The sequence below is a fragment of the Pan troglodytes genome, chromosome 4 (genome assembly GCF_028858775.2).
Source record: "Pan troglodytes isolate AG18354 chromosome 4, NHGRI_mPanTro3-v2.0_pri, whole genome shotgun sequence".
NCBI lineage: Eukaryota > Metazoa > Chordata > Mammalia > Primates > Hominidae > Pan > Pan troglodytes.
In genome coordinates this window covers 132,536,713-132,563,343 of record NC_072402.2, presented here as the reverse complement: position 1 = coordinate 132,563,343, position 26,631 = coordinate 132,536,713, and the positions used below count along the sequence as shown (strand labels likewise).

The following is a 26,631-nucleotide window of genomic DNA, read 5'->3' as shown; positions in this document are numbered from 1 at the left end:
TGTGGTCCTGGACCTAACATCTTTTCTTGGAGTCAATTTCCTAATGATAAGATCAGGTTGAATTTCTGATTTCCAAAATTATTTTCTGAACTTAAGTTTAACATGATATGTCCAAAAGTGTTCTGAGATCAGGTATGTTGGGGAATTTCTGGGTTTAATGAAGTTAAACAAGATTCGTTAAAGACTTTTCACATCCATGGCCAGACGAGGTGGCTCACGCCTGTAATCCCAGCACTTTGGGAGGCCAAGGAAAGCGGATCACTTGAGGTCAGGAATCTGAGACCAGCATGGGCAAGAAGGTTAAACCCCGCCTCAACTAAAAATACAAAAATTAGCCAGGCATGGTGGTGGATGCCTGTAATCCCAGCTACTCAGGAGGCCGAGGCAGGAGAATTGCTTGAACCCAGGAGGCGGAGGTTACAGTGAATGGAGACCACGCCACCGTACTCCAGCCTGGGTGACACAGCCAGACTCCCATCGCAAAAAAAAAAAAAAAAAAAAAGGACTTTTCACATCCTTTGAAGTGCTAATGAGTGGTCTATATATTGAGAGGAGGGGTATTGGTATGTAGTAGGCAGATTTTCCAAAACTGTTCTGGAACCAACCTCTTGTAAAGAAGGTTTCCAGTGACTGTCTATCTTGATAACCATATATGGCAAGACCTCCAGTACAAAAGAAATAACTGCTTCAATTAAGAATGAGAGAATAATAGTACTTACATCAACTGCAGCATCCTCATCATCTGAATCTTGCAGACCAAGAGCTGCTTTTTGTAACTTCTTCCTCTCATTAGCCAAAGCTTGTTCTGTTTCATCAAACTTGAATCCCTTACCAGAGAACCCACTACTCTTTTTAATTATTTTCCCCTCCTTTCAAAAAAAGAAAACGAAGTTAATCTCATAGTAAAAACTTTAATGTTTAGGAATTCATACTAATTATTTTTCAAGGTGGTGTATGTCAATGTAATAAAAACACTTCATCTAGCATGTAAGATAAACTAAGAGCTCTACATAGACACCACAAAATACTAAGTTCAAGAATAAGATAGGATTTTAGCTTTCACTCATTTTTCCCTCTAGAGAGAAATAAAAATAGTCCTGGCAAAATTTTCAAGTGTTAAATAAAAGATTTCCAAGAATTAAATAATCAAGGTTTAGTCACATTAATGATTTCTAGAAGAGTAACATGGGTTAAAAACTCACAGCTTTCTGTTGATCTTTGAAATCACTCCACAGTTTCTCTAAATCAGGAGGTACTGCAGTCCCTGACAATTCAAGAGCTTTAATTATGTCACCAGCATAGCGAGCTTGATCCTCTGTGATAAAAGTATAAGCATAACCCTAATGCATGATGAAAAAGTACAATTATTAGACACTAACAAGATGGATCCTACTTAGATCATAAGATAAAATCTGATCCACCTAATAAATCCTCGAGATTGACAACATTAACTAAAGAATTTTAAAAGCCACGAAAGAGTCTTACTAAATTACTTAATGGTTCAAAGTGAAATATCCAAGTTTAATTTTTATTTTTTGTTGTTTTTTATTTTTTTGAGATGGAGTCTCACTCTGTTGCCCAGGCTGGAGTGCAGTGGTGCAGTTTTGGCTCATTGCAACCTCTGCCTCCCGGGTTCAAGTGATTCTCCTGCCTCAGCCTCCCGAGTAGCTGGGATTATAGGCGCCTGCCACTATGCCTGGCTAATTTTTGTATTTTTACTAGAGACGTGGTTTCACCATGTCGGCCAGGCTGGTCTCAAATTCCTGACCTCAGGTGATCTGCCCGCCTTGGCTTCACAAAGTGCTGGGATTACAGGCACGAGCCACTGTGCCCGGCCCAAGTTTAATATTTTAAAATAACACAAGCAAACTAGAAAATTTCTAATTTCTTTACACAGAGGTAGAAATATATGCAATTGGCTGGACGCAGTGGCTCACGCCTGTAATCCCAGCACTTTGGGAGGCCAAGGGGGGGTGTATCATTTGAGGTCAGAAGGTCGAGACCAGCCTCACCAACATGGTGAAACCCCATCTCTACTAAAAACACAAAAAAATTAGCCAAGTGTGGTGGTGGCATGCCTGTGATCCCAACTACTTGGGAGGCTGAGGCAGGAGAATCACTTGATCCTGGGAGACGGAGGTTGCAGTGCATGTGAGATGGCGCCAATGCACTCCAGTCTGGGTGACAAGAGTGAAACTCCGTCTCAAAAAAAAAAAAGAAACATAGGTAATTTTACACAAATGCACAATTGTGTGGTCATACCTTTTGATTTTGTTTTTTGTTTTTCCTTTTTTTTTTTGAGATGGAGTCTCGCTAGAGTTTGCTATCTTCACAAAACAATCTGACCTTGCTGGGTACAATGGCTCACACCTGTAATCCCAGCACTTGGGGAGGCAGAGGTGGAAAGATAGCTTGAGCCTAGGAGTTGGAGGCCAGCCTGGGCAAAAATGGCAAGACCACATCTCCACAAAAATGTAAAAAACAAAACAAAAAAAACAATCTGACCCAAACAGTCAACTGTTGCGATTTTTTGTTTGTTTGTTTGTTTCTGAGACAAGAGTTTTGCTCCTGCTGCCCAGGCTGGAGTGCAATGGCACAATCTCGGTTCATCGCAACCTCTGCCTCCCGGGTTCAAGCTATTCTCCTGCCTCAGCCTCCCGAGTAGCTTGGATTACAGGCATATGCCACCATGCCCGGCTAATTTTTTATTTTAGTAGAAACAGGGTTTCTCCATGTTGGTCAGGCTGGTCTTGAACTCCCAACCTCAGGTGATCCGCCCGCCTCGGCCTCCCAAAGTGCTGGGATTACAGGCGTGAGCCACCGCGCCCGGCCAACTGTTACGAATTTTAAAACATGGTTTAAGATTTTAATTCAGAAATATCTTGGCCGGGTGCAGTGGCTCACGCCTGTAATCCCAGCATTTTGAGAGGCCAAGGCGGGCAGATCACGAGGTCAGGAGATCGAGACCATCTTGGCTAACACAGGTTTTAGTAGAAACCCCGTCTCTACTAAAAGTACAAAAAATTAGCCAGGCATGGTGGCACACGCCTGTAGTCCCAGCTACTTGGGAGGCTGAGGCAGGAGAATCGTTTGAACCCGGGAGGGAGAGGTTGCAGTGAGCCAAGATCGTGCCACTGCACTCCAGTCTGGGCAACAGAGCGAGACTCCATCTCAAAAAAACAAAAACAAAAACAGAAATATCTAAATAGCCACTGCCTTTGACCCATGGTCTGCTTTTGTACTCCTACGGGGCTACAAGTATTTACATTTTTATAGGGTTATGAACATATACACAATAACACATATGTACACAGAGAAGGAGAGAGAAAGAGAAGAATATGTGACAGAGCCCAAATAGGCTACAATTTTCAGTACATGGCCCTTTCCAAAAAAATATTCTTGACTCCTTCCAATAGGTTAAAAGAATAAATGCCATTACTACTTATTAAATGTGCATAAGCAGGTGAGCTAAATCCTATGTGCATGAATTTTTCTCATCTATAAAATAGAGTAATATTATTTACCTCAAAGGAAAGTTTTAAGGATAAAATGACATTACATATGTAAAACACTTAAATAGTTTTAAGGATAAAATGACATTATATATGTAAGGATAAAATAACATTATATATGTAAAACAGTTAAAATGACATTATATATGGCAGATAATACGTTATCCATTAATGTAAGCTATGGCATATAAATACTACTTATTGCTTTATTATGCAATGTACAGGGTTAGAAAATTAAATATATCATAATCAATGTCTCCAACAACAGACTAGTCTGCTGCCTCTAGAAGGAATGAGTTAGACCCATACAGTTTCTAGAATACAGGTGAGTCAAAAAAGCAAGTAATATATGCATGTATGAATGATAGGGAGGTAAAGAGGGGAGTAGGAGAAATTGGTAGGTGTGGAGATGGGTATATTTTATGATCCCATTTTTTTTTTAAAAAGATCCTGAAGTGTAAACATTTATGTGTATGTGTATACAGATGGTCCCCGACTTACAATGATTCAATTTATAATTTTTCAACTTTACCATGGTGCAAAAGTGATATGCATTCAGTAGAAATTGTACTTTGAGTAACTATACAACCAGTTTTTCACTTCCAGTACAGTATTCAGTAAATTACATGAGATATTCAATACTTTATTATAAAATAGGCTTTGTGTTAGATGATGATGCCCAAGTATAACCTAATGTAAGTGTTCTGAGCATGCTAAAGGTAGGCTAGGCTACTATGATGTTTAGTACGTCAGGTATATTAAATGCATTTTCAACTTACGATGGGTTTATCGGGACATTGTAACCCCATCATAAATCAAGGAACATCTGTATAGAAATGTTTAGGCATGAGGGGAAAAACCTAAAAGGGAAGACAAACTGTTAACAGGATCTGCCTACAAAGAGCAGCTAGGTATCTGATAATTTGAACAACACTTAGACCTGTACATGTATATAAATTATTAACATCAACCACTCTTCACATTATGTGGATTAAAGATTTTCAAAATGTCTCCATAACTCCTATTATCTACTCCTTGAAATACTAAAGAAACACCTGTATTTTAATATAATGAAGATCAACTATAAAAAACTTATTTTTACCTTGTTTCCTGCTCTTCCAGTCCGCCCTGCTCTGTGTACATAATCCTCATAATGGTTGGGGCAGCTATAATTTACTACAAGAATCAGATGTTTCACATCTAGACCTCGGGCAGCAACAGAGGTAGCCACAAGAAGTTTGCAGGTCCCATTCTTAAAGTCATTTATGATGCTATCTCTGTCATATTGATCAATGCCTGCAAGTAAATTAAAGAGCTTTAAAACATGTTCAAATTAAATCTTCCATGTCTTCTGACCAAGAATCTAAACTCAGTGAAGAACAAATTGACACATCCAACTCCTAAAATATAGAAAATAAAAGACTAAGAAAATGTAATGGCAAGATTAAAGGTTATTGCTATTAACTCATTTATGAATCTTTCAACTCTGGTCTTGTATTGCCCCCTTTCTTCTATATAAGGTTTATATTTGCAAAGGTCCAATATCAGAAATTAATCTAAACCTGTTTGGGAGCCAAAGCGAGAAAAGGCAGAAACATTCAGCCTATATTGACACGAGTTAGATCTTTCTCCTTTCCCTGTAGGTTATTTAGAGCCTTGCTACTCGGTTTTGTCCAAGGACCAGAGCAGCATCACCTGGGAGCTTGTTAGAAATGCAGAATCTAGGTCAGGCGCGGTGGCTCATGCCTGTAATCCCAGCACTTTGAGAGGCCGAGGCGGGCAGATCATGAGGTCAGGAGTTCGAGACCAGCCTGATCAACATGGTGAAACCCCGTCTCTACTAAAAATACAAAAAAAAAAAAAAAAAAAAAAAAAAAAAGCCAGGCGTGGTGGCACATGCCTGAACCTGGGAGGCAAAGGTTGCCGTGAGCCGAGATTGCGCCACTGCACTCCAGCCCAGGCGACAGAGCATGACTCTGTCTTGGGAAAAAAAAAAAAAGGAAATGCAGAATCTAGGGTTATACTCCAAACTACTGAATCAAAATCTGCATTTTAAAAAACCTTAGGTGATTATCATATGCAAATTAAAGTTTTAGGAATACTGGTTTAGAAGTACCCAAATGGATATCTCTTAAATAAATGATCCAAAGACGTTTAGTATGAATGGCAAAGCAGAGTATAAAATACCATAAAGTTCTATTACGACATGCCCAGACCACAAAATATTTTATGATGAGGTTCCCAGGAAACTCTGGTAATAGAGAAGGGAATAAGATAAACTCTCAAAACTTAAAACTCATGCTTTCAATGGAAGATTTCACAGAAAATCTGGGTTTAACATACACTGTTTAGCACGTAAATAATTACCAATATTAATTCTTAGTACTATGTAAAATTTTAAAGGTACTCTTCAAGGATTGATTTAAAGAAAGTATTTGAATCACTGTCAAAGAAACTGGAATCTAACACTTCACCAAAAAAATTGCCTATGAAAATTTAATGAAATCAATATCAATATAAATTTAAGTTTATAATTTGAAAATACCAAAACTTTTACTTTAGCCTAAAGTATCCTTACTAACATAATCACACAAAATTGATTCCTTAGAATTGAATATAATATGCTAACTGAAGCAGCATATGGGATGTCAACCCAAAAACCATGAACCCCCTTCCTTTTTAAAATAACCCCAATTTTGTTCACATACCAACCCAACACATAGTCAGGTATACATCAAATGAGAAACGGGCCTAATCCCGGTCTCAAAGAGTGAATCGTGCTTGGTGTAAACCAGCCCTTCTCAAACTTTCTGTTTTCAGGATGTCTCTTTTTTTTTTTTTTTAAAGACGGAGTTTCACTCTTGTTGCCCAGGCTTGTGCAATAGCGTGATCTGGACTCACCGCAACCTTTGCCTCCCAGGTTCAAGCGATTCTCCTGCCTCAGCCTCCCCACTAGCTGGGACTACAGGTGACTGTCACCATGCCTGGCTAATTTTTGTATTTTTAGTAGAGACAGGGTTTCGCCATGTTGGCCAGGCTGGTCTTGAACTCCTGACCTTGGGTGATCCGCCCACCTCCCAAAGTGCTGAAATTACAGGCATGAGCCACCAGGCCAGGCCTTTAGGATGTCTTTATACTCTTAAAATCAATAAGGACCCGCACCCAAAGAGCTTTAGTTTAGGTCTTGTCTATCAATACTTAATGTATTAGAAATTAGAACAGAGAGGCTGGGGGCAAGGCTCACGCCTGTAATCTCAGCACTTTGGGAGGCCGAGGCAGGAGGATCACCTGAGGTCAGGAGTTTGAGACCAGCCTGGTCAACATGGCGAAACCCTGTCTCTTCTAAAAATACAAAAAAATTAACCAGGCATGGTGGCAGCCACCTGTAATCCCAGCTACTCAGAAGGCTGAAGCAGGAGAATTGCTTGAACCTGGGAGGTGGAAATTGCCGTGAGCCAAGATCATGCCACTGCACTCCAGCCTGGATAACAAGAGTAAAACTCTGTCTCAAAAAAAAAAAGAAAAGAAAAGAAATCAGAACTGAGGAAATTTTTAAATACTGGATTTGTTTAAAAATACAGTTCCTCGGCCAGACGCAGTGGCTCATGCCTGTAATTCCAGCACTTTGGGAGGCCGAGGCGGGCGGATTACAAGCTCAGGATTTCAAGACCAGCCTAGCGAACGTGGTGAAACTCCGTCTCTACTAAAAATACAAAATTTAGCCAGGTGTGGTGGCATGCGCCTATAGACCCAGCGACTCAGGAGGCTGAGGCAGAATAGCTTGAACCCGGGAGGCAGAGGTTGTAGTGAGCAGAGATCATGCCACTGCACTCCAGCCTGGGTGACAGAGCAAGACTCCATCTCAAAAAAAAAAAAAAAAAAATACAGTTCTTCTTTCAGGGGTGTTGTCTAGAGGCACTCAGAATGGTCAAGCATTTGATATACTGCCTGTCATAGGCTTTCTACAATACAGCCTTTAACAAAACTAGGTTGTCTGGAATCCCTGGTAATAGAATTGTTTACCTTTATACCAACAAAGTTGGGAAAGCACCAAAATCTGCAGGTGGCATGTGCCCATGCAGACTTCAAGGGGTTTGTGTTGTGAGATCTAATATTGTTACGTGAATGTCCAAAACAAAAAAAACATGTCAGCAGAGCCTATGGTGGTTCCATTTGTGTTAAATGTGATCATGACAGGATTAAGCATGCTTTCCTTATCAAGGAACAGAAAATCATGGTGAAAGTGTTGAAGGCACAAGCACAGAGTCAGAGAGCTAAATTTTAAAAATTACTTTTGAATAAAAATTAAAAGACTAAAAAACATAGCAATGACACGTTAAAATAAAAAGCATATTTTTCTGAAAAATAACTTTTCCGGAACAATAAAATAATTTATTAAGACAAATGGGCCAGCCTGGGCAACATGGAAAAGCCCCCTCTCTACAAAAAATTAGCCTGGTGTGGCGGCACACGCTTGTAGTCCCAACTCCTCGGGTGGCTGAGGTGGGAGGATCACCTGAGCAAAGAGAGGTTCAGGCTACAGTAAGCTGTGATTGTGCGTCTGCACTCCACCTTGGGCGACAGAGTAAAACCCTGTCCCAAAAAAAATAAAAAGACAAATGGCACTGATTTACATTTTTGCCAATCTTTTTCAGGTCTCGCTTAATGGAAGATAATTGGAGTGTCATATCTTCTGTATTCAATCTGTCACAATATACCATGTCATTTAGTCTGTGGCAAACCCTACATACTAGAGAGAAGAGAGAATGAGAAAAAGGCAAATAACATCATTGGATTATTATGAAAATACATATAGCCTCATAAACCTCCTGACATCTCAGGGACTCTCAGAGGTCCTAGGACACACGCCTGTAATTCCAGCGCTTTGGGAGGTCAAAGTGGGCAGATCACCCTGGGCAACATAGCAAAAACCCATCTTTACAAAAAGTACAAAAATAGGCTAGGCATGGTGGCTTATGCCTGCAGTCTCAGCTATTCAGGAAGCTGAGGTGGGAGGACAGCTTGAGCCCTGGAGGTCGAGGATGCAGTAAGCTGTGATCACACCCCTGCACTCCAGCTTGGGAGACAGAGCAAGACAATAAGAAATTGTCTCAAAAAAAAAAAAAAAAAAAAGAAGAAGAATCATCACTTGTCATTCTCTTTGCCTATGAAATGAGGCTTACGCATATGATATGATACAATTCTGGCCAAAAAGATAAAAGGAGTATTAAAGACAAGTATTACGGGAAACAACTTCCTTACTATATAAAAACACACATTCCCAACAATGTAGGAGAAACCTTACTGGACCAATCCCTCCGGCAGGTAACAACCATGAACTCTGGGCAAAATAAAGAGCAACTAAGTAAAGTCACCAGAGAGCGACTACCAGCAGCAGAAATGGGAAGAAAGTTGACACTTGGAAGAAAGTATTGCACTGGCACTGGCAAAGTGTAGAGGATTCTATTTATTTACTTATTTATTTCAAACTCTTTGCTTAGGGGCAGGCCGTGCACAGACCAAGCGAGGAAGTCAAAACTTGAACAGAAACTCACAGTCTTATAAGAGAAACCACCAGCAAATGTTCAAAACAAACTCAGGACTGGGAAACAGAGGAGATAAATCCTGAAAAGAATGGAGCAGAAACCCACAACTGTGCGTATATATGCTGCCCAACTATCTGGCTGACCCCTAAGCTACAGATTCATGAGGCAAAAATCTAAGCAGTTGGGATGAAAAAAAAAAAATTCAGAGATTTCAGGGCTAGGCTCGGTGGCTCAGACCTGTAATCCCAGTACTTTGGGAGGCCAAGGTGGGTGGATCACCTGAGGTCAGGAGTTCCAGACCAGCCTGGCCAACATGGTGAAACCCCGTCTCTACTAAAAACACAAAAATTAGCTGGGCGTGGTGGCACGCACCTGTCATCCCAGCTACTTGGGAGACTGAGGCAGGAAAATCGCCTGAACCTGGGAGATGGAGGTCCAGTGAGCTGAGATCACGCCACTGCACACAGCCTGGGAGACAGAGCAAGACTCCGTATAAAAAATAATAATAAAATTAAAAAGTAAGAGATTTCAGATGCTGCCCATTAAAGGCAGACAGAGTTTGGATGCTGGGTTCTGCCAAGTTAATGCTCTATTTGGAAACCACACAAAAACAAAAACAAAACACCACTTGACGGGGACATCAGAGAATTGAGAATTTAGAATCTCTACAATGGATCATTCACAAAGTCCAGTATGCAAACAGAAATTACTAGACATACAAAGACAAAACCATAAAACAAAAATCAAGAAAAAAGACAGTCAATAGAGACTGACATCAGTATGACCCAGATGTTAAAATTAACAAAGATTTCAAAGCACATATAATAATTATGATCAAGACTTTTTAAAAATGCTTACAAGGAACGTGTAGAAAATCTAATCAGACAAACAAGAAAATCTAAAAGAGAACATATTTGTAATTTTAGAACTAAAAAAATACAATAACTGAATTCAAAAATTCACTAGATGGGCTTAACAGAAGATAGGCGATGACAAAAAAAAAAAAAAAAAAACGATAATGTTGACAGCAGGGTAAAAGAAATTATCAGGGCCAAACACGGTGGCTCACGCCTGTAACCTCAGCACTTTGGGAGGCTGAGGTGGGTGGATCACCTGATATCAGGAGTTCGAGACCAGCCTGACCAACATGATGAAACCCGGTCTCTACTAAAAATACAGTTAGCTGGATGTGGTAGCATACGCCTGTAATCCCAGCTACTCAGGAGGCTGAGGCACAAAAATCACTTGAACCTGGGAGGCGGAGGTTGTGGTGAGCCAAGATAGTGCCATTGCACTTTAGCCTGGGCAACAAGAAGAAAACTCCATCTCAAAAAAAAAGAAAGAAAGAAAGAAATTATCCAATTTGATCTACAGAGGGGAAAAAAAAGGTTGAAAAAGACTGAACAAAGCATCAGCGAGACAATATCAAAAAGTCAAACATATACATAACTGAAGTCCCAAAGAGAGAATAAGGCAGGAAAGAAATAACGAAGAATTTCCCAAATTCAGAACAGGACATAAATTTACAGATTCTAGAAGTTAAATGAACCCCACACAGAATAAATACAAATAATACCATCCCTAGATATAGTCACCATATGATGTAGCAATCCCATTTTTTGTTATCTACCCTAGAGAAATGAAAGCTGACATTCACACAAAAACCTTTATTTGAATAATAGCAGCTTTATTCATAATTATAAAAAAAACAACCAACTAAAATGTCCTTAAACAGATGAACAGATACACAAACAGTGATAAATCCATACAATGAATACTACTCAGTAATAAGAAAAAAAGAACTATAGGCCAGGCACCGTGGCTCAGGCTTGAATCCCAATACTCTGGAGCTTGAGGCGGGAGGACTGCTTGAACCCAAGAGTTTGAGATCAGCCTAGGCAACATGGTGAAACCTCATCTCCACAAAAAAATATAAAAAAATTAGTTGGGCGTGGTGGCACATTCGTATAGTCCCAACTACTCAAGAGGCTGAGGTGGGAGCATCGCTTGAGCCTGGGAGGTAGACGCTGCAGTGAGCCAAGCTGAGAGAGTGCCACTGTACTCCAGCCTGGGCAACAGAGAAAAGTTGTCTCAAGGAAAAAAATAAATAAATAAACTATGCAAGAACTTGGAACTTGGATGCATATCAAAGTTATTAAGCTGAGTAAAAAAAAGCCAACTGCAAAAAGTGACATACTGTAGGATTCCATTACAAACTTTTTTTTTCATTTGAGACAGGGTCTCACTCTGTCGCCAAGGTGGGAGTACAGTGGCATAATCTCGGCTCACTGAAACCTCCGCCTCCCAGGCTTAAACAATCCTCCCTCCCACCTCAGCCTCCTGAGTAGCTGGGAGGCTAATTTTTTATAGTTTTTAAATTTTTTCATAGAGATGGGGTCTTGCTATGCTGCCCAGACTGGTCTCAAACTCCCAGACTCAAGCAATCTGCCCAACTCGGCCTCCCAAAGTGCTGGGATTACAGGCATGAGTCACTGCACCCGGCCTACAAACGTTCTTAAAAGAATACATGAGGCCAGGCGTGGTGGCTCAGCCTGTAACCCCAGCAGTTTGGGAGGCTGAGGCAGGTGGATCACCTGAGGTCAGGAGTGCGAGACTACCCTGACCAACATGGCGACAACCCATCTCTACTAAAAATACAAAAATTAGTGAGACGAGGTGGCACATGCCGGTAATCCCAGCTACTTAGGAGGCTGAGGCAGGAGAATCGCTTGAAGCCGGGAGGCGGAGGTTGCAGTGAGCCGAGATGGCATCATTGTACTACAGCCTGGGCAACAAGAGCAAAACTCTATCTCAAAAACAAACAAACAAACAAACAAAAACACACACGAGTGGTTGCCAGCGGTTATGGATAGGGAAAGGTACCTTTATAATTAATTACCTTTATAGGGACACGATAAGGGAGTTTTTTAGGAAGTGATGGAACTGTTCTGCAACCTGATTATGGTGTATTCTGTGGGATGTGGCTAAAGCAACCAAAATACTGGAAGCAGCCCCCATCCCCAGTGTCCAACAGAAATGACTAAACTGTGGCATAGTCATATAATAGAATGTTATTCAGCAATAAAAGGGGAAGAACTACTGATACATGCAACAACATGGATCAATCTCAAAAGGCATATGCTAAAAGAAACCTTACATAAATAATAATGCATTACATATGATTCCATTTATCTATAACTCTAAGAGGTAAAAAAAACTAATCCATGTTGAAAAAATTTGTTTAAAGTACTTAACTCAGGCCAGGTGCAGGAGCTCACGCCTGTACCCCAGCACTTTGGAAGGCCGAGGCAGGTGGATCACTTGAGGTCAGGAGTTTGAGACCATCCTGGCCAACATGGTGAAATCCCGTCTCTACTAAAAATACAAAAATTAGCCGGGCATGGCGGTGCATTCCTGTAGTCCCAGCTACCCAGGAGGCTGAGGCAGGAGAATCACTTGAACCTGGGAGGTGGAGGTTGCAGGGAGCCTAGATCATGCCACTGCACTCCAGCCTGGGCGACAGAGCGACATTCCATCTAAAGAAAGTAAAAGTGGTTAACTCTGGAGGGGTAGGGACAGAGATAAACTGAGGGAAATTTCTTAGATGTTTTTTTGGTTTGTTTTTAAGAGACAGAGTCTCACTATGTTGCCCAGACTGGCCTCGAACTCCTAGACTCAAGCAATCCTTCCACCTCAGTCTCCTGAGTAGCTGGGACTACAGGCATGCAACACTGTGCCCAGATTAGGGTTTTTTGTGTTTTTTTTTTCTTGAGACGGAGTCTCGCTTTTGTCGCCCACACCAGAGTGCAATGGTGCAATCTCTGCTTATGGCAACCTCCACCTCCCAGGATTAAGCGATTCTCCTGCCTCAGCCTCCTGAGTGGCTGGGATTACAGGCACCTGCCACCACGCCTGGCTAATTTTTGTATTTTTAGTAGAGACAAGGTTTCACCATGTTGGCCAGGCTGGTCCCAAACTCCTGAGCTCAAGTGATCCACCCGCCTCAACCTCCCAAAGTGCTGGGATTACAGGCGTGAGCCACCGCGCCCGGCTTTTTTTTTTTTTTTTAAATATTCACAAATTTTGCTGTAGTCCCAGCTACTTAGGAGGCTGAGGAGGGATGATTGCTTGAGCCCAGAAGTTCAAGACAAGCTGGGCAGCATAGGGAGACTCTGTCTCAGAAAAAAAAAAAGTGAAACAAGTTTTGAACTAGTGTTAATGATATGCACATTGACATGAAATGTGATAACCTGATCTCCTATTTATTTGAAATGTGTGAAAAATTAAGAAAAACTGATGTGTGGGTAGACAAAGAATAGTAGCTAAAAAAATGATAAACAAATGTAGTCATCGCTCAGTATCCTCAGGGGATTGGTTCCAGAGCCCCTGGCAGATACCAAAATCCTAGGATGCTCAAGTCCCTTATATAAAATGGCATAGTAAGCCCATATTACCTACATCCTCCCGGAAACTTTAAAAAACTCTAGATTACTTAAAACCACCGATTACAATGTAAATGCTATGTATTAATAGATAGTTTTTATAATGTATTGTTTAGGGAATAATGACAAGAAGAATAGATTTTGTGCATGTTCAGGACGGACACATTTTTTTCCAAATATTTTCAATCTGCAGTCTATGGACACAAAGGGCTGGCTGTATATACATACAATGGAATATTATTCAGCCTTACAAAGAAAATCTGACAAACGCTACAACACAGATGAACCTTGAAAGCATTTTGCTAAGTGAAAAAGACCAGTCACAAAAAGACACAATGTATGATTCTACTTATAGGAGGTACCCAGAATAGGCAAATGCATAGAGACAGAAAGCAGAATAGAGGTTATGAGCAACTGCTCAGGGATGGGAAAAGAAACTTGTTACTTAAAATGGTAGTTTCCATTCAGGGTGATTAAAACGTTCTAGAAATAGACAGTAGTGAAGGTTATAGCATTGTGAATATACTTAATGTCACTGAATTATATACAAAAAATGGTACATTGTAAGGCCGGGCGTGGTGGTTCACGCATGTAATCCCAGCACTCTGGGAGGCCAAGGCAAGTGGATTATCTGAGGTCAGGAGCTCAAGAACAGCCTGGCCAACATGGCGTAACCCTGTCTCTACTAAAACACACACAAAAAATTAGTCAGGCATGGTGGCATGCACCTATAGTCCCAGCAACTTGGGAGGCTGAGGCACAAGAACTGCTTGAACCCAGGAGGCGGGAAGCAGAGGTTGCAGTGAGCTGAGATCACACCACTGCACTCCAGCCTGGGTGACAGAGCAAGACCCTGTCTCAAACAAACAAACAAACAACAACAACAAAAAAAAACGGTGGGGGCGGGGATATTTTATATAGTGAGTATTTACCACACACAAAAAAGTCATTTTCAGGCCGGGCACTGTGGCTCACGCCTGTATTCCCAGCACTTTGGGAGGCTCAGGTGGGCGGATCACCTGAGGTCGGCAGTTCGAGACCAGCCTGACCAACATGGAGAAACTCCGTCTCTACTAAAAATACAAAATTAGCCAGGCATGGTGGTGCATGTCTGTAATCCCAGCTACTGGGGAGGCTGAGGCAGGAGAATCACTTGAACGTGGGAGGCGGAGGTTGCAGTGAGCCAGGATTGCGCCACTGCACTCCAGCCTGGGCAACAAGAGCAAAACTCTGTCTCAAAATAAATAAATAAATAATCATTTTCAAACATTAAAAGTTAACCAAACACAAATCTTCAAAGCCCCTTTAATTTCATCCCATATGAAGCCTGATGGAAGTAGACTGTATTTCAAAGATATGTCCTATTCCATATGCTTTTCTGCATATGGGATGACACTCTCTCAATCAAGAAGTGACACCTATGCCTCCATCTCCTTGAATCTGGGCCAGTGTGGTAACCAACCTATTTGTATATGGCAGAAATGAAAGCTCTGCCAACTCTAGTATCATCCTTAACTGGCTGGGCAGCTTCTTGTTCTTTCCTCTTGGCCAAGCAGCCTCATAGAGAGGCCCACAAGGGCCCATGACCAAGGTCTAACTGAGCTCCTAGTCAAGAGCCAGTACCAATTTGCCAGCCACATAAAGTGAGGTAGATTGGTAGGTGATGCCCAGCTCCACTGTGTCCCAGCACATACAGCATGAAACAGAGACTAGATATATATAGTGAGCTCTGCGCAAATTGAAGATTCATAAGCAAAAGAAGTAACTATTGCAACTAAATTTTGGAGTGATTCATTACTAAGCTACTGATAGCCAGAACACTTAGTTAATGAGAATAATTCAAACTGTCTCTGTTCCATGTGTTTTGTGTTTTTTTTTTTTTTTTTTTTTGAGACGGAGTTTCACTCTTGTTGCCCAGGCTGGAGTGCAATGGCGCAATCTCGGCTCACCGCGACTTCTGCCTCCCGGCAACCTCCGCCTCCCGGGTTCAAGCGATTCTCCTGCCTCAGCCTCCCAAGTAGCTGGGATTACAGGCATGCACCACCATGCCCGGCTAATTTTGTATTTTTAATAGAGACAGGTTTCTCCATGTTGGTCAGGCTGGTCTCGAACTCCCAACCTCAGGTGATCCGCCCGCCTCAGCCTCCCAAAGTTCTGGGATTACAGGTGTGAGCCACCTCGCCTGGTCTTTTTTTTTTTTTTTTTTTATGGAGAGAGTCTCACTCTGTTGCCCAGAGTGGAGTGCAGTGGCATGATCTCAGCTCACAGCAACCTCCGCCTCCCAGGTTCAAGCGGTTCTCCTGCCTCAGCCTCCCAAGTAGCTGGGATTACAGGCATGTGCCACCATGCCCAGCTAAGTTTTATATTTTTAGAACAGATGGAGTTTCGCCATGTTGGCCAGACTGGTCTCCAACTCCTGACCTCAGATGATCTGCCCGCCTCGGCCTCTCCAAGTGCTAGGATTACAGGCGTGAGCTACCACGCCCAGTCTGTGTTTTGTGTTCTAGTTCCACATACTGTGATATTGCTATTACATGCATGTGATAGCAATATCACAAGAAATTAAAATGTTACTTTGAAATTTCAATAAAAGCTCTTTAAAGTGAATCATGAAAACCTACAGATAGCACGTACAATGGAAAGGGTATAACACAGAGAAAAGTTAAATTCAATTCCTCCATAGTTGATAAATGGCGATGGAACTTGGTCAAACCAAAGTATGCCTGTATGATCTTCTTTCTCTTAGATGAGACAATAATAATCTTACTCCCACAAAGCACTTTAGAGTAAAAACTGACAGAAAATTTAGTTCTGAATTATAGAGAACAAAGTAAATATCATCGAGAACACAGCACAATGCTTGGCAAGTACTTAATAGATATTTTTTGTGTGAATCAAGTGAATAATTACCTCCATGAAGAGACATGCAAGGATAAGATGCTCTCATTAAATCCTTAAGAAGACCATCAGCATGTTCCTGCTTATCCACAAATATAATGACAGATCCTGACTCTTGATAATGGCCTAGAAGCTCAAGTAACTTCAAGAATTTCTTTTCTTCTTCAATCACAATCTGAAAACACCATATTGTATCAAGTTAATGAAGTGAAAATGCAAATGGATCCCCTGGACAGAAATATTCATTTTATTTGTGGTGAATGAATGACAATATCTTGCTATATCTTTACCAAGGGCTAGGAAGATGTTGATTTTAATTGTAAATGATAAAAATTGTAAACTTTCAGGGTTTAACAGGCTTGCAAATGAGGGCAAATGATCATCTGTTCTCTCTGGCTCTTAATTTCATATCCTAGTAACCAAGAAATAAAATAGGTATGTGACATTTCTTTTTCCTTTGTAGAGACAGGGGTCTCACTATATTGCCCAAGCTAGTCTCCAGCTCCTGGCCTCAAATGATCCTCCTACCATGGTCTCCCAAAATACTGGGATTACAGGCATGAGTCACCATGCCCATCTGGTATGTGACATTTCTATATATCAGCTCACCATTCACCACTCACCACTTTTGGTGACAGAAACTAAAACGACGTTTTATTTTACTTGTCTTTAAACAGACAGGGCTCACTATGCCTAGGGTGCTATTCACAGATGTGCTCCAACTACAATCAGCACAAAAGTTTTGACCTGTTCTGTTTTTCTGCCCTGGACAGAATATTCCATTCTTTAGGCAATCTGGTGGTCCCCTGTTACCAGGAGGTCACCACACTGATGCTGAACTTAGTATGGACAAAGACAGGCATAGTGCACTACAGCCCAGAACTACGGGTACTGCGAAGCTGCGACTTCAGGCATGTACCACTGCACCCAGCAAAAAAAAAAACAAACAAAAAAAAAACAAGCATTTTAAATAGTTCCGTGGAACAGCATAGTTAAGTTTATCTGGTAAAATACTGAAGGCTAGAGTAGTGGTATACGACTTCATTTTAGAAATTACCTTGCCTACCTCACAAACAGTGATCATAGAAGAATCATACATACCACCTAAGTATCAAGGAAACTGGGAATTTCCTAAAGATGGTACCCACCACTTGTTGCTCCACATCTGAGCAAACCACACTCCTGCCTCCAACTTGTACTTCAATAGGTTTACTCAGGATCCTGCGAGCCAAAGCCTCCATAGCTCTGGGGAAAGTAGCTGAAAACATAACCGTCTGTCGATCAGGACGAACATTATCCACGATGCGCATGACCTGAGAAAAAGAAAACATTACAAATAAATATGGTAAATATGGTCTTCAAAGCTTATGCAATGTTAAAACCAAGTAAAAGGAACTTTTGAGAACAACTGTCTCAGTTTTGCCACTCCCACAGTCTCCCAATCTCAAGAAATGACAACTCCACACATGCTTAGGACAAAAATCTAGGAGACATCTTTGATTAATCTCTGTCACTCATCTTACAACAAATCCATCAACAAATATAGTGGTCTATCTTCAAATTATATCTAGGATACAACCAACTACCACTGTTTTCCTTCATTTATTCAACATATTTTTATTAAAGACCCATTTTGAACCAGGTACTGTTCTAAGTACTAGGAATATGCAATAAAAACAGACAAAAAGAGGAGGATTCTGGGAAGTTGGCAGAACAGGAATCACCAGGAATCTGTATCCACACCTAGACAACAATTGTGAATCTGTCTGATGTAACCACTTTGGAACTCTGGAGCCTACAGAAGGTTTGCAACTTCCTGGGAAAAGCCTGGAAGATAAATTGTGGCTATTTTCTGCCATTTTCAGCTGGTAGCACAGTAGCAGTTAACCATCCCCCACATACAGCCCCACAGCAGGCAGGCGTACACATGTTTCTGAAGCAAACTGTACAGAGCTTGCAAGAGCCAGGGTCGTCAAGAAGGACTCTGTCCTCCAAATACGGAGGATCTCTGCTTTGATTGCTACTCTGGTCACAGAGGTGAAGACAAAGAGACACCTGCCTGTTATTGTTGCACTCACACCCCGCCAACCACTACAAGCCCAGGCCTCTCAAGCTGAAGTGACTAGCAGGGGATTTAAAATCTGATGCCCCTTCCCTCTGCCTTAATTTTTCTCCTTTTGACAGCCAAAAATTAAATACTAGGAGATTAAAAAACAAATGAATATCCAGAGAAAATTACAAAGTAACCACACATAGAGAATACCACAGGCTCAGAAAACACATGAAATAACCTTAAGTTTACACCTCAGGGCAATCCTTGCCAGACTGCCTACAACAATCAAAAACAAAAATAATAAACAATAACAGTAATAAAAAACAGTAAACCCTAGGGAAAGGGGAGAATCTGATTCCCAAGTTACCACATTACTAAATTCAACTGTTCAGTTTTCAGGCTGGGTGTGGTGGCTCAGGCCTATAATCCCAGCACTTTGGGAGGTCAAGGCAGGCGGATCACTTGAGCTCAGGAGTTCGAGACCAGTCCAGCCAACATGGTGAAACCCTGTCTCTACTAAAAATACAAAAATTAGCCAGGCATGGTGGCACGCGCCTATAATACCAGCTACTCAGGAGGGTGAGGCAGGAGAATCACTTGAACCTGGGAGGCGGAGGTTGCAGTGAGCCACTGCACTTCAGCCTAGGTGACAGAGTGAAACTCTGTCTCAAAATAAATAAATAAATAAAAATAATTCCCAATTCTCACTATTTTCTTCAATACAGAATCATGCCTGGAAGCACACTACTGCTTGCCAACTCTTCTCTAGGCATAAGTCAGTGTGCAGCTTTGCATTCAATAGCACTAGCTTTCATTTACATGAGTGTCTTTTGTTGCTACACCTCCAAATAGTGCTGCATGACACTGAAACCTTACTTAGTGTTTTTTTAATCTATGAAGCTCACAAAATAATCACAAACTAAATCAAAATTTTCCTCTTTTTTCTTGAGACACGGTCTCACTCTGTCGCCCAGGCTGGAGTGCAGAGGCACTATGTTGGCTCACCACAGCCTCTATCTCCCAGGCTCAAGCAATCCTGCTACTTCAGCCTCCTGAGTAGCTGGGACGACAGGCGCATGCCCCTACACCCAGCTAATTTTTATATTTTTTTGTAGAGACGAGGTTTCGCCATGTTGCCCCCTGCTTGTCTTGAACTCCTGAATTCAAGCAATCCACCTGCCTCGACCTCCCAAAGTGCAGAGATCCTAAGCATACATCACCACGCCAAGCCTCCAGCAGGTTTTCAGTTATCAACAAACAATTATTCAGCATTTCTCTCTCATGTACTTATACACATGTACATACGCACATACATGTACCTAAGCACATACACGGACATAAATACATGAGATAATGCTGAATTAATCATTTATTTTGTTTATATGTACTTACGTACCTGTATGTATTTATGGCAAGGAATGATTCACACTTTGCCTTTCAATGGAAAATGTTGTGTTGAACTCACTCTGTAAGAACTTGGTTTACCAGAAGGTCCCTATCAATCACTCTATCTACTTAAAGCATTATAATAAAATCTAAGATTTCACATGATTGGGAAAGACATTAAAGGGCACGTGACTGTGTTCTATCTGATACTTCAATTCTCTTTACTCTCTTACCACAACAAACAGACCCCTTGACTCTGCTTGAACACCTGGAAGAAACAGATATTCAGTATATCCGCCCCCGCTCCCTCACGAAGCAATGTTTCCTCTCCAAATAATGTTTATTCAGTCCTTCCTCAAACTAAACTCAGATCAAGCTCCATATGACTTCCCCACTGGATCCCATTTGTACTCCTTGGGACGAAAAAAATAAATTCAATGCTGCTTTCATGTGACACTTGTTCAGAGTTAAAGGATGCTATCTTCTACTCAAAGCTGATTATTATTACTATTATTATTATTATATTATTATTTTTTGAGACTAAGTCTCGTTCTATCACCCAGGCTTAAGTACAGTAATGCGATCTCGGCTCCCTACACCCTGTGCCTCCCAGGTTCAAGTGATTCTCCTGACTCAGCCTCCCAAGTAGCTGGGATTACAGGCGCCCGTCACCATGTCCAGCTAATTTTTGTATTTTTAGTAGAAACGGGGTTTCACGATGTTGGCCAGGCTAGGCTGATCCCCTGACTTCAAGTAATCTGCCTGCCTCGGCCTGCCAAATTGCTGGGATTAAAGGCATGAGCCACCATTCCCTGCCCAAAGCTAAATATCATTTTAACTGTTTCGCATATGGTTCAAGCATTACCATAATCCTGCTTCCTCTGTGTTCCTCTATTTACATCTCATTTAGAATGCAGTCCCTAAATCTAAATACAATACATGCACTATCATATAACTGGCAATAAATTTTTGGAGAGTACATGGATAAACTGAAAAGGCTAAATATGACATTTGCCTTATCCCTTTTCCATGCACATTTCCATTACTGTGGTCTCTTATAATCCTTTTTTATTCATTTTTTGGCAACTACAGCCTACTGACAATTCACAATGATCTTCTTAAGAAAACCTTCCACCACTTTTTTTTTTTTGAGACGGAGTCTCACTCTGTCTCCCAGGCTGGAGTGCAACAGCGTGATCTCAGCTCACTGCAAGCTCCGCCGCCCGGGTTCACGCCATTCTCCTGCCTCAGCCTCCTGAGTAGCTGGGACTACAGGCGCCTGCCACCACGCCCGGCTAATTTTTTTGTATTTTTAGTAGATATGGGGTTTCACCGTGAAAGCCAGGATGGTCTCGATCTCCTGACCTCATCTACCACCTTTAAAATGTGTTCCTATAAATGTGTATCACTGAAATTTTGTACCTGAGCAAAGAGCATATATAAGGAACATAAAAACCTAAGCTAGATAAATTCTTTGGGCCATTATCTTAGCAAACATGAATGACTTTGGTAAATGTAAATGACGTGCTATCTAGACTAGATAATGAGGTATCTAAAAGCATGAATTAAAAGAATTTATTTAAAAAGACAATGGGCCGGGCACAGTGGCTCACGCCTGTAATCCCAACACTTTGGGAGGCCAAGGCGCGTGGATCACCTGAGGTCAGGAGTTCGAGACCAGCCTGGCCAACGTGGTGAAACTCCATCTCTACTAAAAATACAAAAGTTAACTGGGCGTGGTGGCGGGCACCTGTAGTCCCAGGTACTTGGGAGGCTGAGGCAGGAGAATCGCTTGAACCCAGGAGGCAGAGGTTGCAGTGAGTGGTGATCGTTCTCCACTGCACTGCAGTCTGGGCGACAGAGCAAGACTCCATCTGAAAAAAAAAAAATAAGGCTTAAGCTCTATTATTAGCACTCCAATTCTAGCTTTGTTGGTGTTGGTCTTAGATGGCTAAGAAATGCCGGTATAAATACCTCCTGAAGAAGTTTTGTGAGGAATCTGAAACATAAATATGTACTTCAATACTGTATGTCCCCAGTCTTCTGTATTACCGTGCAACAGAAAAGTGTGTGTGTGAATTTCAGAAACCACATGAACATTTCATTCTCATGACAACTACAAAGTTATATTTACATTTCAAAACACTTAAGAAATTAAATGATTACCTGGGGTTCAAAACCCATGTCAAACATTCTGTCCGCTTCATCTAAAACAACATATGTCACTCTTCGAAGATTTGTGACCCGACCTAAGATGAAAAGAAAAATAAAGACAAAAAGAAAACTAAAAATCAGTCACAATTCATTTTATGGCTACCAAGAACTTTTAAAAACTGTAAAGGAAACTAAAATGCCTGACTTAACCAGAGGGGTAAGTTAGGTATCTTTAAAAAGTGAAAAGAAATTTTGATCTACAATGTCTTAATCTAGTGGCAAATACTTTCTGACAATGGGTATATGAGGCCCTTTATTTTGTCAAACTCGTCTCTTGCATACCATCATAGGGCCTGAAGAACCTGTAAAATTCAGAAAACAGCCCTCTCCAAAACACATCATAAAACTAAGACTGAGATGAAGCATCGAGCCACATCAGCCATTATCTGACAGCATCACCTAGAAAAAAACATATTAGAGATTACAGCGTATGTGTGGAAAGCAAGTTCTAGTGCTAACTATTTTAGACACAGAAAATGTCTCTCTATATTATTTTATAACCTACTTCCATATATTTAGAAGCTTCTTAAATGGGCATGTCAAACCCTTAATGAGAAGCTATTTGACAGCATTAGGAAATTAACGTATCACACAAAAACTTTAAATACCAAAACACATTACATAAATACATTTTCCATACAAAGATATAAATCCCAATTTTATTAAGTGAACCCACTGACTTAAATAAATGCAACTGGCTTCCTAACCAGTGAAAACAAAATACATACATAGGAAATTCCTTCTTAAATATTAACAGAGGCACTGCTATCAACTGTTGAATCAATCACCTGGCAAAAACACGTATAAAATAGTTATTTAAAAATAGACCACAATGACAGATAAGAGAAAAAGGTAAAATTAATCAAGATGAATTTCAGGAGGAGACTTAATCAATGCAGCATTGAGAAAAAAAAAAGGGATTATTTAATCAGCATTCAAACCAAAACTTTCCATATGCTAGACAAGCACAATGACTTCTCAAACAATTTCGATGTCACTTTGCCAACTTCATGTACAATTAGAATTAGAAATTCAAGCAGAATACTACTAGAAACATGCACTAACTCAGTTTTTAATTCTCTATTAGGTACACACTAAATATTGCAATGGAAACCTCTGAGAGCATTTTCTTCAAAAAATAAAAAGTGCCAAAATAAGTGCTATCTAATATTTAAGTATTCCACACTAGCATTTGTAGCCCCAATTAGTTTTGCAAGGTCGGGAACAGCATTAAATTACCTACCTTTGATGGTTTAAGTCTCGGAAGCCCAGTTCTATAAATCTTGAAGGGCCTTTCTCCACAGAAGTTAAATAATGTCAACAGTTTAGTAAGAGTTTTGATAGGGAATAATTTAACAAAGCATAACATTTGAGCTACAAACATGCAATATTTACAAAAGATAAAATTTCTTGAAGCTGCAATATCTTAATTTATGTAGTATCTAAGAAAATACTAGCTCATGTGGAGAAAAAGTCTAAATTTTGTAATAAAGAAAAAGCTACTACCCCACTCTTTTACTAAGCAAAGCCAGGCCAAAAATGGATTAAGAATCCAAGTTATGATCAGATGGAGTTACTTCTGAAAAAAAATTTTAAATTGCAAAAATATCATTAATGCTTGTAATAATCAACTTGTTACATTTTTTTTTTTTTTTTTTTTTTGAGACAGAGTCTTACTCTGTCACCCAGGCTGGAGTACAGTGGTGTGATCTTGGCTCACTGCAAGCTCCGCCTCCCGGGTTCAAGCTATTCTCCTGCCTCAGCCTCCCAAGTAGCTGGGACTACAGGCTACAAATTTTAAGATACTGCAGCTTTAAGAAGAAATATAGAAACCCTTTGTTGGTTTCTTGCATCTGTTTTAACAAAAAAAAGTAAAGAATTCAAAAATAAAAGACACCAAAAAAATACCCCTGACTTACCACTGTTAGCGGCTAACATGTCAATCATTCGACCAGGTGTGCAAACAATAATTTCAGCACCTCTTTTCAGCTCAGCAATCTAATAAAAAAGATGAAACTTTATAGTCTATCACTAATGCTTACTTAAACACTAAAAAATACTGCATTTAGTTCTTGCCTAGTCTAATTAGAAGACTTCCAAGCTTCCTGCTTAATTATTTTGAATCTCGGGGCACTACTAAAGAAATAGCAACAACGTGACCACATAGTGCCATAAATTTGAAACAAATAAGAACTAGAGAATTCTGCAAATTTGATTTGCCACTATCCCTCAAAACCAAGAAATGAACTTAAGAAAGCAGTTTAAAAAAAAAAAGTGATAATCTCTTGAGCCCAGGAGTTCAAGGTTGGAGTGAGCTATGATCACATCCTTGCACTCCAGCCTGAGCAAGAGCAAGACCCTGCCTCAGAAAAAGAAATTTCTAAGTGACCACATAGACTAGTGTTTTTCAAATTGAGGGTTGCCACATTAGTGAATCATGAAATCACTTTAACAGTCATAATCAGCTTTTTTTTTTTTTTTTTTTTGAGACAGGGTCTCACTCTGTTGCCCAGGCTCTGTTGCCCAGTGCAGCAGTGTCATCATAGGTCATTGCAGCCTAGATCCTGGGCTCAAGTGACCCTCCCATCTCAGCCCCTCCCCCCACCACCCCACACACCCTCCCAGTATCTAGGACTACAGGCACTCGCTAATTTATTTACTGTTTTAAGAGATGGGGTCTCACTACATTGCCCAGGCTGGTCACAAACTCCTGGACTCAAGTGATTCTTCCATTTCAGCCTCCCAAAGTGCTGTGATGATTACAGGTATGAGCCATAGTGTTCAACCACAACCAGCATTTTTTAAATGAAATGGAATGGAAAATACCAGAAGTCCCTTAACATCATAAAACTTTTGTTTGGCATTTATATAAATACAACGTGCAGGCATGTACCATGTTATTTTGTAAGTGTATTTCTACAAACTACAGTCATGAAAAATCATAAAGATAAACTTAGAAAATGAAGTAATTTGAAGTAATTAAAATAGCACTGGAGTTAACAAAAGCAAATATTCTTGAAGTGTGTTCTTGTAACAATAGTCCTAAGAAACAGTTTTGTAGTTAAGTTCAGAAAACGTCACTTAATTTATCCCATTTATCTAGCAACACAATATACATTAGCTTATTAAGAACTAAGAAGTCTTACAGGAAAGAAAGTGGTTTTAACTTTTTATACTCCAACATTTCCAAAACTTATCCAATCACAGAACCTACTTTTTTGCCTTCTTCTAGTTAAGCAAAATATCTGAAAACTATTTCATTCTTTAGAAGACAGCTGAAGGGCTGGTCACAGTGGCTCACGTCTATACCTTTCGGAGGTGTTACAAACGGAAGCCAAGGCAAGCAGATTGCTTGAGCCCAGGAATTCAAGACCAGCCTGGGCAACATGGCAAAACCTTGTCTCTACAAAAAAATACAAAAACTAGCCGGGTGTGGTAGCATGCGTCTGTGGTCCCAGCTACTCAGGAGGCTCAAGAGGGAGGACGGCTTAAGCCCAGGAGGTCAAGGATGCAGTGAGCCAAGGTCACACCACTGCACTCCAGCCCGGGCAACAGAGTAAGATGCTGTCTCAAATAAAACAAAACCAAAAAACAACAACAACAACAACAACAACAACAAAACACCTCTGATATTAATGCATCCTAGTAATCACCATCACTTCCGCCACCCCCCAAGATGGAGTCTTGCTCTGTCTCCCAGGCTGGAGTGCAGTGGCGTGATCTCAGCTTACTGCAACCTCCGCCTCCCAGGTTCAAGTGATTCTCCTGCCTCAGCCTACCAAGTAGCTGATATTACATACAGGCAGGCACCACCAAGCCAGGCTAATTTCTGTGTTTTTAGTAGAGATGGGGAGTCTCGCCATGTTGGCTAGGCTGGTCTTGAGCTCCTGACCTCATGATCCACCCCCTTTGGCCTCTCAAAGCGCTGGGATTACAGGCATGAGCCACCGTGCCTGGCCACCATCACTTTTTAAAGATGTCAGCATAGATTAGAGAAAACAAATGCTCAGAGATCAGAGACCTAGGTTCCAGGACAAACTCTAGAACGTATTAACCTAATTGGTCAACTTAATAAATCTTTCTGAATATTTCCTCATACGTAAAATGAAAAAAAAAATCTGCTTTCTCAGGCAGGGAAAGAGGGAGGAGGGATAATCTATGTAAAAAGATTCAAAAATTCTAATATAGCATTAACATAGTATGTTCTTTTTTGCCACAACTATATTGGGTCATAATTAACAAAAATTATATATATTTAAGGTGTACAACATGTTTGATATACATATACACTCTGAAATGATGAACACAATCAAGCTAACATATCACCTCATATAGTTACCAATATTTTCTTTTGTGGTAAGAACATGGAAGATTGGTCAGGCGCGGTGGCTCACACCTGTAATCCCAACACTTTGGGAGGCCGAGGCAGGAGGATCACCTGAGGTCAGGTGTTCAAGACCAATCTGGCCAATATGGTGAAACCCCGTCTCTACTAAAAATACAAAAATTAGCCAGGCATGGTGGCAGGCACCTGTAGTCCCAGCAACTTGGGAGGCTGAGGTAGGAGAATCGCTTGAACC

General features: G+C 40.7%; 1 protein-coding gene across 3 annotated transcripts in view; it reads right to left on the bottom strand.

The window, feature by feature from the left end:
• DDX46 (DEAD-box helicase 46) overlaps positions 1-26,631 on the bottom strand; it is a 71,979-nt gene that overhangs the window by 16,678 nt on the left and 28,670 nt on the right. For all 3 annotated transcript variants that reach the window (XR_010157010.1, XM_517939.7, XM_009449681.5), the window contains exons 12-18: positions 23,971-24,049; positions 22,004-22,086; positions 17,547-17,711; positions 16,411-16,573; positions 4,615-4,808; positions 1,203-1,340; positions 720-869 (exon numbers count right to left, since the gene is read on the bottom strand). Coding sequence is in view for 2 of the 3 variants with exons in the window: in XM_517939.7 (XP_517939.3) it covers positions 720-869; positions 1,203-1,340; positions 4,615-4,808; positions 16,411-16,573; positions 17,547-17,711; positions 22,004-22,086; positions 23,971-24,049 (972 nt within the window). In the remaining variant the exon portion in view is untranslated. The remainder of the gene's footprint in view (positions 1-719; positions 870-1,202; positions 1,341-4,614; positions 4,809-16,410; positions 16,574-17,546; positions 17,712-22,003; positions 22,087-23,970; positions 24,050-26,631) is intronic.